This window comes from Schistocerca cancellata, chromosome 5 (genome assembly GCF_023864275.1).
Source record: "Schistocerca cancellata isolate TAMUIC-IGC-003103 chromosome 5, iqSchCanc2.1, whole genome shotgun sequence".
NCBI lineage: Eukaryota > Metazoa > Arthropoda > Insecta > Orthoptera > Acrididae > Schistocerca > Schistocerca cancellata.
In genome coordinates this window covers 390,493,275-390,510,077 of record NC_064630.1, presented here as the reverse complement: position 1 = coordinate 390,510,077, position 16,803 = coordinate 390,493,275, and the positions used below count along the sequence as shown (strand labels likewise).

The following is a 16,803-nucleotide window of genomic DNA, read 5'->3' as shown; positions in this document are numbered from 1 at the left end:
TGTATTTAGTTCACTTCATTGATCAGCAAGGAAAATATCAAACCTTTGTTTATAATATATACAGGAGATCTTTTCATGAAGTAAGTAAAATGTGTGTGTGTGTGTGTGTGTGTGTGTGTGTGTGTGCGAGTATGTGTGAGGAGAATCTGCACTTAGAAGTAAATTTCAACCACCACTCGTAAATAATAACTTAAACTATATCCTTTTGAACCAAGTCTTGGTCTCCTTCCCCAATTTTTACCCCGCACACCTCCAACCATTACCAAAGCGACGACTGTTTCATGCCTTGGGATGTGTTGTATCTATCGATACCTTCTTTTAATAAAGCTGTGGCACAAATCTTTTCCTCAGTTCGAATCAGCACCTCCTCATTAATCATTAATTACTCTGTCTACCAATCTAATTTTCATATCTCTCCTGCAGCACCACTACATTTCAAAAGCTTCCATTCCCCTTCTTCTATACTATTTTTCATCAGCGTTTCACTTCCATTTAAGGCTACACGCCGAACAAAAACTTTCAGGAAATACTTCCTAATACGTAAATTTATTTTAAGACATCTCTAATTTAGCGCGTTGATATGAAGACATGCCAAATTCACTGCAGAATTTGTATCTGTATGGCTGGTTGTTGTGCTGTGGTGCACCCCATACTCCTATTGCTGGAGATGTCATCTTTTCTACTTTGAGGCTTCACACATTTTTACTCTCTTCTAGCGCACAGACCGTTATCTCTTCTTTTCGACTGATTAATTTGGATCATGTATGAAATATACATGAACACATCTACAGTACAACTTGGCTATGTCATTCCGAGTTTACTACAAGCGGTCTACCATGAATGTAGTCTCAGCACTCCTGCGCTAGTGATTAAATTGTGGGAGAAGAGATGGGAAAATGGAGTAGAGACTATGCAAGGAATCGACACTAGGGACCCCATTTCGGCAAATTTTTGTGACAATGACATCTATCATGACTGAAAAACAGAGACGAAACAGCCACCGAGGCAAGAAAATTATATATTTTACCGTAAACAGACCGACAAACTGAAACTCTGTAACATTCGCTAAAATCATACTGTTTCCAGTTGCATTCGGAGATGCGGAAAGTTCTAGTCGAATCACGGACAATCGTTTCTAGAAATTTTGTATTGTGTAAAGTCATCCTCATCATCATCATGTAATTCTTGGGTTAGACATGCTAGCCTTTTCCGAAACCAAATTAAAACTGTTCTCCTATGTAGTCTTCTTATTCTTCTTCTACCATTGGCCCTGTAGTCACAGTTTTTCCTTGGTATCTGGATTTTATCGATACCTAGCAGGTGGTCATGCCATTCCTTTCTCTATAGTTAGGTCTTTTCTGGGATTCCTAGAACATGGAGGTTCTCTCTTATCTCGCTCTTCTTCTTGAGGTCTCCAAATTCGCACCCTGCCAAAGGATATAGAAGTCTCATTTCTGCTGCTACATTTATTGTAATTGTTTCTTCCTTAAAGTTCATACATCCGATTCATAAAGTAGTAAAGGTACAGTCATAGTATTACAAAATTTAAGTACTGTCTCTTTCATGGTACGCCGGCCGGAGTGGCCGAGCGGTTCTAGGCGCTACAGTCTGGAACCGCGCGACCGCTACGGTCGCGGGTTCGAATCCTGCCTCGGGCATGGATGTGTGTGATGTCCTTAGGTTAGTTAGGTTTAAGTAGTTCTAAGTTCTCGGGGACTGATGACCTCAGAAGTTAAGTCCCATAGTGCTCAGAGCCATTTTTTCTTTCATGGTACCTAACAAGTGTGAGTACCTTTCTAATTTCTTTTCAGGATCATTTTCATAAGCGTAAGAGATATTACAGACAATGTAGTTGAAAATTTGGACTTTTTCCAATATTTTACTCTGTGTTATGATTTTAGTTCTAAGATGTTATTTTCCACAAAAGGCAATAAGTTTTGTTTTCTTTGTGGAGGAAGAGGATATAGGTGTTTAACGTCCCGTCGACAACGAGGTCATTAGAGACGGAGCACACGCTCGGATTAGGGAAGGATGGAGAAGGAAGTCGGCCGTGCCCTTTCAAAGGAACCATCCCGGCATTTGCCTGGAGTGATCTAGGGAAATCACGGAAAACCTAAATCAGGATAGCTGGACGCGGGATTGAACCGTCGTCCTCCCGAATGCGGTTTTCTTTGTGAATGTGGTTAGAATGAAAAACAGCCCACAGTTGCACTAAATTATGTTGATTTTAAACCTTGACCATGGTTTCTGCTATAATAATGTAGCCTTCTTCAGAAGTCATACACACTAATAAATGAAAAATGTCTTAGCCCAGCGGCTGGGCTAAGACATTTTTCATTTATTAGTGTGTATGACTTCTGAAAAAGGCTATATTATTACAGCAAAAACAATGGTCAGGGTCTGAAATAAACATAATTTAGTGCAACTGTGGGCTGTTTTTCATTCGAGACAATTTCGCAACGGTTGCTGTTGTCGCTGCCATGATGAAAATAGATTATAATGCTTTGCCATTACAGGCAAGGATCATGCTGCTCGTTGACCTTTGTTTCCTTATCCCTTCCTGGCTATCTTCAAAAAGGAGTGAGCTAAAATCTGTACATCTCATTGTGTAGGAATCTTCCATATTCCTTTGCCGTTTATTGGCATTGTCATTTATATATACATTGCCCGATAAAACAAGTTCACAATTTTGGAGGTTTCCAGTTCTCTGAAGATTTGTAGTCGCAACAGTGCATATGGAGTACATGAAATAATTACATTTACAGATCAATAGCAGAAGTGGTTCTGAGGTACCAGGCATCGATCCATGCCGCAACACCCATATTTGTACGTTGTGTAGTCTCCATGGGCGGAAATTCAGGTACTGACTCTGGCTTCCAGTTGATCATACAGATGGCGATGCCTTGCGCCACGCCTACTCGACCTGTTCACGTAGTTCTGTAAGACTATTGGTTGACGATACGTAGATGCTGTGGCATGCGTAGAAGACGGGCTAGAGGGGTGCGTACCTCCAGCACCGCTGGTAATAACCGGTTCGCAACAGTTCGCGCTGACTCATCTGGGCTCACAAATCTTCTCATCTGTGTTGTGGCAGATGTATTGTCGCTGTTGCCTTTAGATTACGTGGATCCTGGCGGGCGTCTGTGTTCCGTGGACATCCAGAACCTTGTCTACTGGTATGACAATATTCACGTAACCATTGATACCAGCTCGTTGCACAACTGACTCAACACGTCCAACTTAGTGTGACAATTCTGCGAAAGGACCATCCCGCCCTACGGGAGGCCACAATTTGACCCTTTTCAAACTCGCTCAGTTGGCTGTAGGAGGCACGAGTGTGTTTCCGTGGCATGGTCGTTGGCTTGGTTCACCACACTGAGCCTTCTGGCTGTGAGCATTCCCGTTAAAGAGCAGACACAGATGGCGCTCTGGTGGCTATGCCACTGCGCTGTCTGTTGGCGGACGACGATCAAACCATCTCTTCCCTACAATTTAATCTCATGGCTAGCCCAGGAGTGCTGAGACTACATTCATGGTAGACCGCTTGCAGTTAGCCCGGAAGGATATAGCCAAGTTGTACTGTAGATGTGTTCATGTATATTTCATACATGGATCCAATTTAATCAGTCGAAAAGAAGAGATAACAGTCTGTGCGCTAGAAGAGAGTAAAAATGTGTGAAGACTCAACGTAGAAGAGATGACGTCTCTAGGAATAGGAGTATGGGATGGAACACAGCACAACAATCAATCATACAGATACAAATTCTGCAGTGAATTTGGCATGTCTTCATATTAACGCGTCAGATTAGGGATGTCTTAAAATAAATTTATGTGTTAGGAAGTATTTCCTGAAAGTTTTTGTTCGGCGTGTAGCCGTAAATGGAAGTGAAACGCGGATGAAAAACATTATAGAAGAAGGAGAAGGGAAGCGTCTAAATGTAGTGGTTCTGCAGTACATTTACTATCCCCCAGGTGGCATATGCCGTCATCGGATCAAAATCGGCGTCGTCTTTCCATGTGTAGAGAAAGAGGTACAACTGTGGAATAGGGGTAGTAATATGGAATAATATGGTTTACCTCCTTGCAAGTGCTGTACTTTCGTGAGCTGCTCGAAATCTAAGTTCAACAACGATAGACTGCTTCGGAATGCATTCATTTTACAGTTGGGAACCACTGCGAGTGAGTGAAGCTGTTTTAACGAATTCGCTACGACGAATAATTGTTGCATGTTGGTGGATTACACTTTCATTCTTGTCATAATACATAAATTATTAATGTATTTTGTGAATAGACGTTTAGGTAATACAATTTGCGATTTTTATTTGCTTCTCTCAATTTCAAGAAGGTTATTTCACTAACTTGGAATACTAGTATTCCATATTTGAACCCTAATATTCCATATTTGTACCGTACTTTCGTAACCTGTTTTACTTGAAGTAATTTAGAAATGACTTCACGAGCTGTAAATCAGTGGAGTGAGTCTGCTACTGCATATAGCAATTAAAAACATTAGTGGAAAAAAATGGACCACTGCAAAAATCTGGATGTTATAAACCTCGCATGCGGAACCATATCAACATCTTGTGTGTGCCTTCTCATGCTTCCCACAAGATGCAACCGCTGGATAGAACTTATATGAGTTCTTTGGAAGCCAGTACACGTATGGATGAGGGAAAATGCACGTCCATTAAAAAACATGGATATCGCCTAACTGAATGGGAAGGCTTACCTTAAGTGGCAGACAGGGGAAAAAGCAGTCAGTGGGTTTAGGGTGACAGGAATACACCCATTAAACCCTCATATTTTCACAGATGCAGATTTCACTGCCTGCATTGAAGGAATAATTTAGGATTTAGCCAATGATCCAGTCAATAAACCATTTGCAGGAGCGTGCCTTCTAAAAGTGGAAAGGCTAATGCTGAAGTCGAGGGAGGAACATCTGTAGCCACATCTGAAATTACACATTGGCAAATCTCATCCGTTGCACAAATAACGAAGAGACCAGGCACTAGGGTAAGAAAAACAGGTCCTTGAGCGGTCCTAACCTTGTCTCCATACAAGAGAGCTCTTGAAGTACCGTCGACAGCAAAAAATAAACCGGAGACAAAGAAGCAGAGGCCGCCAAAGACTAGGAACCGCGTATCATCTGGTTTTGAGGATGATGCCTTTAGTGTGAGAGATGATTCGTCCACCCTCAGCAACGTTCTGGACAGCAGTGTACCCACTCAGGTAAATTTTGCTGGACGAAGCAGAGGAAGAAAGGGTTACGTGTCTAATGCGAGAAATGTGGGCGCACACTGGATGTGCAGGTTACGGTAAAGGACGATACCTGTTTGATTTCTCCAACGAAATTACTTAGAGCAGTGGTTCTCAAACTTTTTGAGCTTCGGGTGCACTTAAAAGGCCGCAGATAATTGTGGGCGCACTATATACACATTTCTGACGAATATTTTACAACAGTCAATACAGGATATAAAGATTGTGATAAAATGACAATTAAGACATTTTATTTTGAATTTCGCGTCCAAACTACAGAAAATTCAAATTATATTAATAAAATACATTATCACAATATGAACAAATAATTTTTGTATAAAAATGTGAGAGATTCATGAAGCACAATTGTCACCCAAACGCGACGGCCGAGCGCCTTGTTGCCTCCTACCCTGTCAAGACGAAAGGCAAGAGAAACTATTAAGTGAAACGTATTGAAATGAAATAATGCAATAAAACTAACGATTAATTCAAATTATAGAGAAAACTAATTATGCAATACAAATGAAATGTACCTTACGTTTACTCTTTCTAGTGTTTATGAGAAACATGAGCCTGATGTGCCCTCGCGATTTCTTCGGTGTTTGGAGATACATTTGAAAGACAAACTCTCATTTCCTAGGCAATACATTGAAGAGTTCCTCTCTTTTTACATTTAATTGTGGTGGGAGCAGAAAATTCTAATTCACAGAGATATGACGTAAGCCTATGAAGTAAAGCCTTTTTAGATATCGACCGATATTCTACTTTTATAGAAATCCAAAATGCTTCAAGAGACAATTCCTTATGCTTAATCATCTGTCCACGATCAGTAGATATAGCTGCCAGTTCTTCTTTTGTTAACGTTAAGCCGGAACCACCTGAAGCATCCATGTATGGGTTTCGAATCCAATCGTACTGTTCAGCGTTGAGGGATGGAAAATATGAACTCAGTTTCTCTTCTAAACTTATTAAATTATCAACTACTATTGGAAGTATCTAATTAATGCACGTGCTCCTTACCAACGGGAACATTTCCAGGTTATCTTGAACAGCTTATCTTTTCCATATTTGTAGTTTTCTGTGAAACGTTTTACTTTTGTCTTTGGATGTGAGGATATTTTCTTCTTTCCCTTCCATGCTAGTGTTCACAATATTGAACTGTCGAACTATGTCGACCAAATATTGCAATCTGGTAATCCAAAATTCACTCCGAAGGAGATTGCAGACATGTTAATGCTTCATTTCTTCGAAAAACAGGAGAAGTTCTTGTCATAACTCATGACACGGCTAAGTATTTTCTCCCTTTATAACCACCTGACTTCTGTGCGTAAAAGCAATCATCTGTGTTCTGACTCCATTACGATAAAAAGTTTTTCGACTAAACGAGTTTTGACAGGTCTTGTTTTAATAAAATTTACCATCCGAACAACTTGCTCTAAAACTTCTCTCAGTTTTTCTCCCAATGTTTTTTGCTATTAAGGCCTCCCCATGCAGAAAGCAGTGAGTTATGATAACATCTTCATTTATAACATCTTCATTTCGTTTTGTTCTTTTTTACAAAAGACGTAAGGCCCTCAACACAGCCTACAATTGAAGGGTGCCATCTGTACAAATGCCTACACACGACTCCCATGTTAGCTGCCACTTATTAAGATAATTATTTAAAATGTTGAAAACGTTCTCACCATTAGTAGATACACTCAATTCTATGCAAAAAAGAAACTGATTTAATATCTGATCTTGATTAATGAAACGGACCAATGCTAAGAGCTGCGTGTGGTTAGTGATGTCTGTTGATTCATCAACTTGTAATTCAAAGTTTCACTGCTTGAGTTTATTACTGCATACATTTTTCTCAATATCAGTAGACAATTCTATAATACGCCTGTGAACTGTATTATTCGACAAAGGCATATTTGTTATTTTCATAGCTGCTTCATTTCCTAGCATCGTCATGTCCATTTTTTTTTCAACCAGGCAAAATAAGTGATTCACCAATAGTATGAGCTTTCATACTCTTTGCTATTAGTTCAGCGACTCTGCAGGAAGTTAACGGAGCTTTATCAGAAACAGACATTACACTTTTAAAAGAATTTGCTGCCCTTGTTCGCTCTTCAGACAATCTTTTGAAATAGCCTACAGGTTTATCTGGCAAATGTGAATGCATTGTTTTAAAATGTTTGCTCAGTTTACTAGGAAGCAGAACTTCATTTGCCATTTTATACGCACATAATAAGCATAGTGGTAAAGGACAAACTTCACTCCTAGTCCAAGTGAAACCGTAGCTTATGTAGCTTTCATTGGCGAGTAGTCCCCTGTTCTACTTTTTTACTTGCACTTAGTGTTTGTTCACTTCCGCAATAGGATTCTTCGACGGCATGCTTGTTTTGCAGAAATCTATCCATTTTATTCAATTGTATTTTGCATTTAAGATTCAGTTCTCGCACTTTACTGACATATCACCTGAAAGCACTGTGATAAAGTCAAGCGCACAACAATAGAATCATGTTTTCCTTCTGGTCCTCGATTTTTGTGCCTCAATGAGTTAACAGTGCTGCCAACGATAATTTTCAAGTTCCGTTAACCTTGCTGGAAGCTTCTGTCATGAACCCGCTGGATCATTAAACTACAGCGGAAATGACGCTCAGAAGTAGCAAGGCTTCATGAACAATGACGATCACGTTCACATGTGCTACTCATCTGTAGCCAAGAACATGAAATGAAATTGTTTTAGTCACGGGCAGCTAGAGGTCAAACAATAAGCATCTCTCATAAATAATTTCCTGTCCCAGTTTTTCTTTTCAATAATATGGTATTGTCAACAGAAAGATATGCATTTTCAATAAAATATTATTAAAAAGTGACTGGCTGCGGATGTTACTTATAATTTTTTGATACACTGTCGCGGTACCTAAATAGGTCATAATGGCCAATAATAATAATAATGTGCAATTCACTTCCTACGTGCTGTTGCAGCACCACTCGGAGTTAGATGGAATGGGTTCGCAATCATTGGGAACGATACCAAACCTTCCGAATTCTGTGGACAATTTGTGATCACATGCTTAGTGCACAAGGCTCAATTTAAACGTGGCTACCACATAAAATAAAAACGTCCATAGGCAAATCAACTTCGAAACAAAACCACGACCTGATCAGATAATATCCGTAAGAGTTTCCGTCGAAAAATTCCGTCAGTCGTCAAATATTTTATGGCCGTTTTCTCCTGATTCTGAACGTTTGGATCTGACCAGAAACCATTAACGCTTGACAACAGTTTGGATTAACTCAGTGTTTATTTACTAACTTTAAAAGCGACACGAGGAAAAAGGGTTCGCTTAAAGCGCATTATTTCTATAAAAAATTGTGAAATTAAGGTAAGGCTGTTGTAATGCAGTTCTAGTGCAAGGCGTTAAGAAAACAATATTTGAGGCATCTATTAATTATGAATGACCATGAAGCATTATGTTGTAAGAAACCTTCAGTCCATGGTTGCAGTCTTTGACTGCAAGTTTTTCACAACATATGAAATAAGTTACTGTGTTGTCCACGCCAAACTTTGCCACGGATGAAGTGTTACATTTATAAATACGGTCACATTCATTATTAAATGAATTAATCACTCCCACCATTGCATATTGTTATGGTTGTAGCAACGTGACAATTACCTGACCATTCTTTTTCTCCAGACCGCAGCATTCTGCCATCCGAATAATTATTTTTCTCACCCCATTGGGAGTTACACTTACCCTAGAATTCCTTACACTTCTTGGTGGTGTAAGGAATGCCCTCGAAGGGCCAGCAATGGCTTTATCATCACTTATTATTTTGAAATGCCTTTGCCCAGTTCCCAAACAGCCGCTGCTATTAGACAGCTAAGATTAGCAGCAATGGAACAGAGCAGATATTCGGCATGAAACGTACCGAATACTGTCGACACTACAAGGAGAATAAGCCACCTTATTTCCTTAACCAAACTGAACTATTCGGCAAAACTTATGACTCGTTCCGTATTATACCTGTCGTGAAATGGATAAAGTTGAGTAGCTATATGTTCTTTTATATTTGGTCATGTGTTTTCCTAAAATATTACAGGGCGCACCCGTAAATGTTCCAGGGCGGAACCAGTGCGCCCTGGCGCCCACTTTGAGAACCACTGACTTTGAGTAAGGAATTTAATAACTGAAAATGGTATATTTCATGTGTTTTTCTATTGTGTTATTATGTTTTATCGTGTTTTTGACAATTAATTATTAGGTTTTCCGTTATTTGTTTTAACTTTAATAAGCTTGAAACGAATGGACTATTCCATATTTGTACCCTATAATATGAAGTATCTAAAAGTCAAACATTGTGTTAAGCCTAATTTAGAAATGTTCCTAACGTAGTATGTATTTGAAAATAGGAGAAGCATTAATATATATCCTACAGTATGTACTAAAGGTAATATGTTTGCTTAATATGAAAAATTGAGCAAGTTATGAACGAAAAACAAAATTTGTATACCATATTTGTAAAACTTCCTCTACTATTTTTTTCCGACTGTGTATGATTGTTTGTGCGATAAAAGACAACCTTGTGTGACTACTTGTGTAATTCATTTCGTTCCAAACTACTGGTTGACCCAACGCGTATCTTGGTACTATAATCATCTCACAGACTTTGCATTGACCTTATTAAGTGTTGATGAATCCGCATTCTCCTGAAGTTTCCCGTAACTTAGAGCTCATCACTCGGCCGAACGTTTTTCACAATCCACAAAAGCTATATTATGTGACCAAAAGTATCCGGACACACCAAAAAACATACGTTTTTCATATTAGGTATTCCATATCAGCGACCTGAGTAGTCATTAGACATCGTCAGAGAGCAGAATGGGGCACTCCGGAGAACTCACGGACTTCGAACGTGGTCAGGTGATTGGGTGTCACTTGTGTCATACGTCTGTACGCGAGATTTCCACACTCCTAAACATCACTAGGTCCAGTGTTGCCGTTGTGATAGTGACGTGGAAACGTGAAGGAACACGTACAGCACAAAAGCGTACAGGCCGACGTCGTCTCTTGACTCACAGAGACCACCGACAGTTGAAGAGGGTCGTAATGTGTAATGGGCAGACATCTGTCCAGACCGAACTTCAAGGCAGATTAAAACTGTGTGCCGGACCGAGACTCGAACTCGAGATCTTTCCCATGTGAGCTACCGAAGCACGTCTCACGGCCCGTCCTCACAGCTTCAATTCTGCCAGTACCTCGTCTCCTACCTTCCAAACTTCACAGAAGCTGTGAGGACGGGTCGTAAGTCGTGCTTGGGTAGCTCAGATGGCAGAGAAATTGCACGCGAAAGGCAAAAGTCCCGAGTTCGAGTCTCGGTCCAGCGCACAGTTTTAATCTGCCAGGAAATTTCATATGAGTGCAGACTCCGCTGCAGAGTGAAAATATCGTTCTGGAAACATACCCCAGGCTGTGGCTAAGCCATGTCTCCGCAATATTCTTTCTTCCGGGAGTGCTGGTTCTGCAAGGTTCGCAGAAGAGCTTCTGTGAAGTTTGGCAGGAGACGAAGTACTCGCAGAATTGAAGCTGTGAGGACGAGTCGTGCGTGGGTAGCTCAGATGATAGAACACTTGCCTGCGAAAGGCAAAGGTCCCGAGTTCGAGTCTCGGTCCGGTTGTTGTTGTTGTGGTCTTCAGTCCTGAGACTGGTTTGATGCAGCTCTCCATGCTACTCTATCCTGTGCAAGCTTCTTCATCTCCCAGTATCTACTGCAACCTACATCCTTCTGAATCTGCTTAGTGTATTCATCTCTTGGTCTCCCTCTACGATTTTTACCCTCCACACTGCCCTCCAATGCTAAATTTGTGATCCCTTGATGCCTCAAAACATGTCCTACCAACCGATCCCTTCTTCTAGTCAAGTTGTGCCACAAACTTCTCTTCTCCCCAATCCTATTCAATACCTCCTCATTAGTTATGTGATCTACCCACCTTATCTTCAGCATTCTTCTGTAGCACCACATTTCGAAAGCTTCTATTCTCTTCTTGTCCAAACTAGTTATCGTCCATTTTTCACTTTCATACATGGCTACACTCCATACAAATACTTTCAGAAACGACTTCCTGACACTTAAATCTATACTTGATGTTAACAAATTCCTCTTCTTCAGAAACGCTTTCCTTGCTATTGCCAGTCTACATTTTATATCCTCTCTACTTCGACCATCATCAGTTATTTTGCTCCCTAAATAGCAAAACTCCTTTACTACTTTAAGTGTCTCATTTCCTAATCTAATTCCCTCAGCATCACCCGACTTAATTTGACTACATTCCATTATCCTCGTTTTGGTTTTGTTGATGTTCATCTTATATCCTCCTTTCAAGACACTGTCCATTCCGTTCAACTGCTCTTCCAAGTACTTTGCTGTCTCTGACAGAATTACAATGTCATCGGCGAACCTCAAAGTTTTTACTTCTTCTCCATGAATTTTAATACCTACTCCGAATTTTTCTTTTGTTTCCTTTACTGCTTGCTCAATATACAGATTGAATAACATCGGGGAGAGGCTACAACCCTGTCTTACTCCTTTCCCAACCACTGCTTCCCTTTCATGCCCCTCGACTCTTATAACTGCCATCTGGTTTCTGTACAAACTGTAAATAGCCTTTCGCTCCCTGTATTTTACCCCTGCCACCTTCAGAATTTGAAAGAGAGTATTCCAGTTAACATTGTCAAAAGCTTTCTCTAAGTCTACAAATGCTAGAAACGTAGGTTTGCCTTTTCTTAATCTTTCTTCTAAGATAAGTCGTAAGGTCAGTATTGCCTCACGTGTTCCAACATTTCTACGGAATCCAAACTGATCTCCCCCGAGGTCGGCTTCTACCAGTTTTTCCATTCGTCTGTAAAGAATTCGCGTTAGTATTTTGCAGCTGTGACTTATTAAACTGATAGTTTGGTAATTTTCACATCTGTAAACACCTGCTTTCTTTGGGATTGGAATTATTATATTCTTCTTGAAGTCTGAGGGTATTTCGCCTGTCTCATACATCGTGCTCACCAGATGGTAGAGTTTTGTCATGACTGGCTCTCCCGAGGCCATCAGTAGTTCAAATGGAATGTTGTCTACTCCCGGGGCCTTGTTTCGACTCAGGTCTTTCAGTGCTCTGTCAAACTCTTCACGCAGTATCTTATCTCCCATTTCGTCTTCATCTACATCCTCTACCATTTCCATAATATTGTCCTCCAGTACATCGCCCTTGTATAAACCCTCTATATACTCCTTCCACCTTTCTGCCTTCCCTTCTTTGCTTAGAACTGGGTTGCCATCTGAGCTCTTGATATTCATACAAGTGGTTCTCTTCTCTCCAAAGGTCTCTTTAATTTTCCTGTAGGCAGTATCTATCTTACCCCTAGTGAGACAAGCCTCTACATCCTTACATTTGTCCTCTAGCCATCCCTGCTTAGCCATTTTGCACGTCCTGTCGATATCATTTTTGAGACGTCTGTATTCCTTTTTGCCTGCTTCATTTACTGCATTTTTGTATTTTCTCCTTTCATCAATTAAATTCAATATTTCTTCTGTTACCCAAGGATTTCTATTAGCCCTCGTCCTTTTACCTACTTGATCCTCTGCTGCCTTCACTACTTCATCCCTCAGAGCTACCCATTCTTCTTCTACTGTATTTCTTTCCCCCATTCCTGTCAATTGTTCCCTTATGCTCTCCCTGAAACTCTCTACAACCTCTGGTTCTTTCAGTTTATCCAGGTCCCATCTCCTTAAATTCCCACCTTTTTGCAGTCTCTTCAGTTTCAATCTGCAGTTCATAACCAATAGATTGTGGTCAGAATCCACATCTGCCCCAGGAAATGTCTTACAATTTAAAACCTGGTTCCTAAATCTCTGTCTTACCATTATATAATCTATCTGATACCTACTAGTATCTCCAGGATTCTTCCAGGTATACAACCTTCTTTTATGATTCTTGAACCAAGTGTTGGCTATGATTAAGTTATGCTCTGTGCAAAATTCTACAAGGCGGCTTCCTCTTTCATTCCTTCCCCCCAATCCATATTCACCTACTATGTTTCCTTCTCTCCCTTTTCCTACTGACGAATTCCAGTCACCCATGACTATTAAATTTTCGTCTCCTTTCACTACCTGAATAATTTCTTTTATCTCGTCATACATTTCATCTATTTCTTCATCATCTGCAGAGGTAGTTGGCATATAAACTTGTACTACTGTAGTAGGCATGGGCTTTGTGTCTATCTTGGCCACAATAATGCGTTCACTATGCTGTTTGTAGTAGCTAACCCGCACTCCTATTTTTTTATTCATTATTAAACCTACTCCTGCATTACCCCTATTTGATTTTGTATTTATAACCCTGTAATCACCTGACCAAAAGTCTTGTTCCTCCTGCCACCGAACTTCACTAATTCCCACTATATCTAACTTTAACCCATCCATTTCCCTTTTTAAATTTTCTAACCTACCTGCCCGATTAAGGGATCTGACATTCCACGCTCCGATCCGTAGAACGCCAGTTTTCTTTCTCCTGATAACGACGTCCTCCTGAGTAGTCCCCGCCCGGAGATCCGAATGGGGGACTATTTTACCTCCGGAATATTTTACCCAAGAGGACGCCATCATCATTTAATCATACAGTAGAGCTGCATGTCCTCGGGAAAAATTACGGCTGTAGTTTCCCCTTGCTTTCAGCCGTTCGCAGTACCAGCACAGCAAGGCCGTTTTGGTTAATGTTACAAGGCCAGATCAGTCAATCATCCAGACTGTTGCCCCTGCAACTTCTGAAAAGGCTGCTGCCCCTCTTCAGGAACCACATGTTTGTCTGGCCTCTCAACAGATACCCCTCCGTTGTGGTTGCACCTACGGTACGGCCATCTGTATCGCTGAGGCACGCAAGCCTCCCCACCAGCGGCAAGGTCCATGGTTCATGGGTTCATGGGTTCATGGGTCCGGTACACAGTGTTAATCTGCGAGGAAGTTTCATATCAGCGCACACTCCACTGCAGAGTTAAAAGCTCTTTCTGGATCTATCGAGACCATCACACACTGCATCAGGATCCACTGCAAGTACTATGATAGTTAGGCGAGACGTGAGAAAACTTTTATTTCATGGTCGAGCGGCTGCTCATAAGCCACGCATCACGCCGGTAAATGTTAAACGACGCCTCGGTTGGTGTAAGGAGAGTAAACGTTGGACGATGGAACAGCGGAAAAAAAGTTGTGTGGGGTGACGAATGACGGTACACAATGAGGCGATCCGATGGCAGGGTGTGGGTATGGCGAATACCCGGTGAACGTCATCTACCAGCGTGTGTAGCGCTAACAGTAAAATTCGGAGGCGGTGGTGTTATGGTGTAGCCGTGTGTTACCTTGGAGGGGGCTTGCACCACTTCCTGTTTTGAGTGGCACTGTCACAGCACAGGCCTACATTGATGTTTTAAGCACCTTCTTGCTTCCCACTGTTGAAGAGCAATTCGGGCATTGCGATTGCATCTTTCAACACGATAGAGCACCTGTTCATAACGCACGGCCTGTGGAGGAGTGGTTACACGCCAATAACATTCCTATAATGGTCTGGCCAGCACAGAGTCCTGACCTGAATGCTATAGAACAACTTTGGGATGTTTTAGAACGCCGATTCGTGCCAGGCCTCACCGACCGACATCGATACCTCTCTTCAGTGCAGTACTCCGTGAAGAATGGGCTGGAATTCACCAAGAAACCTTCCAACGCCTGATTGAACGTATGCTTGCGAGAGTGGAAGCTGCCATCAAGGCTAATAGTGGGCCAACATCATACTGAATTCCAGCATTACCGAAGGTCGGGGGGGGGGGGGCGGGGGCACGAACTTGTAAGTCATTTTCAGCCAGGTGTCCGGACACTTTTGATCACATAGTGTATTTTTTCGGCAGTGTATGATAGTCTGCGCGATAAAGGACGACCTTGTGTGATTCGTTTCGCTGCAGTACTACTGGATGAGTCAACGCGTATCTTGGTTCTGTAGTCAGTATACAAACTCTGCATTGACCTTATTAAATGTTGAGGAATGCCATACTATCCTGAAATTTCCCACATCACTCGGTCGGAGGCTATACAGGGTGTTACAAAAAGGCACGGCCAAACTTTCAGGAAACATTCCTCACACACAAATAAAGAAAAGATGTTATGTGGACATGTGTCCGGAAACGCTTAATGTCCATGTTAGAGCTCATATTAGTTTCGTCAGTATGCACTGTACTTCCTCGATTCACCGTCATGATTTCATATGCTGCTAGAACATGTGCCTTTACAAGTACGACACAACATGTGGTTCATGACCGATGGAGCTCCTGCACATTTCGTCGAAGTGTTCGTACGCTTCTCAACAACAGATTCGGTGACCGATGGATTGGTAGAGGCGGAACAATTCCATGGCCTCCACGCTCTCCTGACCTCAACCCTCCTGACTTTCATTTATGGGGACATTTGAAAGCTCTTGTCTACGCAACCCCGGTACCAAACGTAGAGACTCTTCGTGCTCGTATTGTGGACGGCTGTGGTACAATACGCCATTCTCCAGGGCTGCATCAGCGCATCAGGGATTCCATGCGACGGAGGGTGGATGCATGTATCCTCTCTAACGAAGGACATTTTGAACATTTCCTGTAACAAAGTGTTTGAAGTCGCGCTGGTACGTTATGTTGCTGTGTGTTTCCATTCCATGATTAATGTGGTTTGAAGAGAAGTAATAAAATGAGCTCTAACATGGAAAGTAAGCGTTTCGGACACATGTCCACATAACATATTTTCTGTCTTTGTGTGTGAGGAATGTTTCCTGAAAGTTTGGCCGTACCTTTTTGTAACACCCTGTATGGTTACGGTAGGGCCTATATTCTGTCAGTACCTAAGATTCCAGGAGGGGGCAATCCTCTTGTTGGAGCCTATGCGTACGTGCCTCTACCGGTAATGTAGCGACAATACTTTTCTGACATGCAAATAACTGTTTCGTGTTGTGCCGCAGCTTTGGAAGGTGGCACAGTAGTTGGCTGACTCTGAACGCTGCGTCGGTCGTTGTCGTGCGCAGGCGCAGAACGCGGACGAGCTGAGCATCGTGGAGAACGAGCAGCTGGAGGTGGTGGGCGAGGGCGACGGCGACGGCTGGCTGCGCGCGCGCAACTACCGCGGCGAGGAGGGCTTCGTGCCGCAGAACTACCTGGACGTCGAGCAGACGGCCAGCGCCGCGGGCGCCGCCTTCGAGCTGGCGCAGCAGATCTCCTTCAGCTCCGTGGACTACACGCTCGACGACGACACCGCCGTCGTGCCCGAGGACGAGCTGCAGCACCAGCAGCAGCTGCAGCAGCAGCAACAGCAGCAGCAGCAGCAGCAAGAACAGCAACCTGGTGCGTCACCGACACCCCACCTTATCAATACTCCTCTGTATTGTGGAAAAGGGATCACAAATCTTACGATAATTACGCACTAGGCTATTTGTAACGAGATATGGGATCGGATGGGGGAGCGATTCACAGTCACATCATGATGATA

At 42.1% G+C, this 16,803-nt stretch overlaps 1 protein-coding gene across 1 annotated transcript in view; it reads left to right on the top strand.

Moving 5' to 3' along the window:
- The window catches only part of LOC126188560 (protein nervous wreck), a 724,305-nt gene that overhangs the window by 650,611 nt on the left and 56,891 nt on the right, over positions 1-16,803 (top strand). Inside the window, exon 16 of the mRNA XM_049930159.1 lies at positions 16,343-16,658. Coding sequence (XP_049786116.1) covers positions 16,343-16,658 — 316 coding nt within the window. The remainder of the gene's footprint in view (positions 1-16,342; positions 16,659-16,803) is intronic.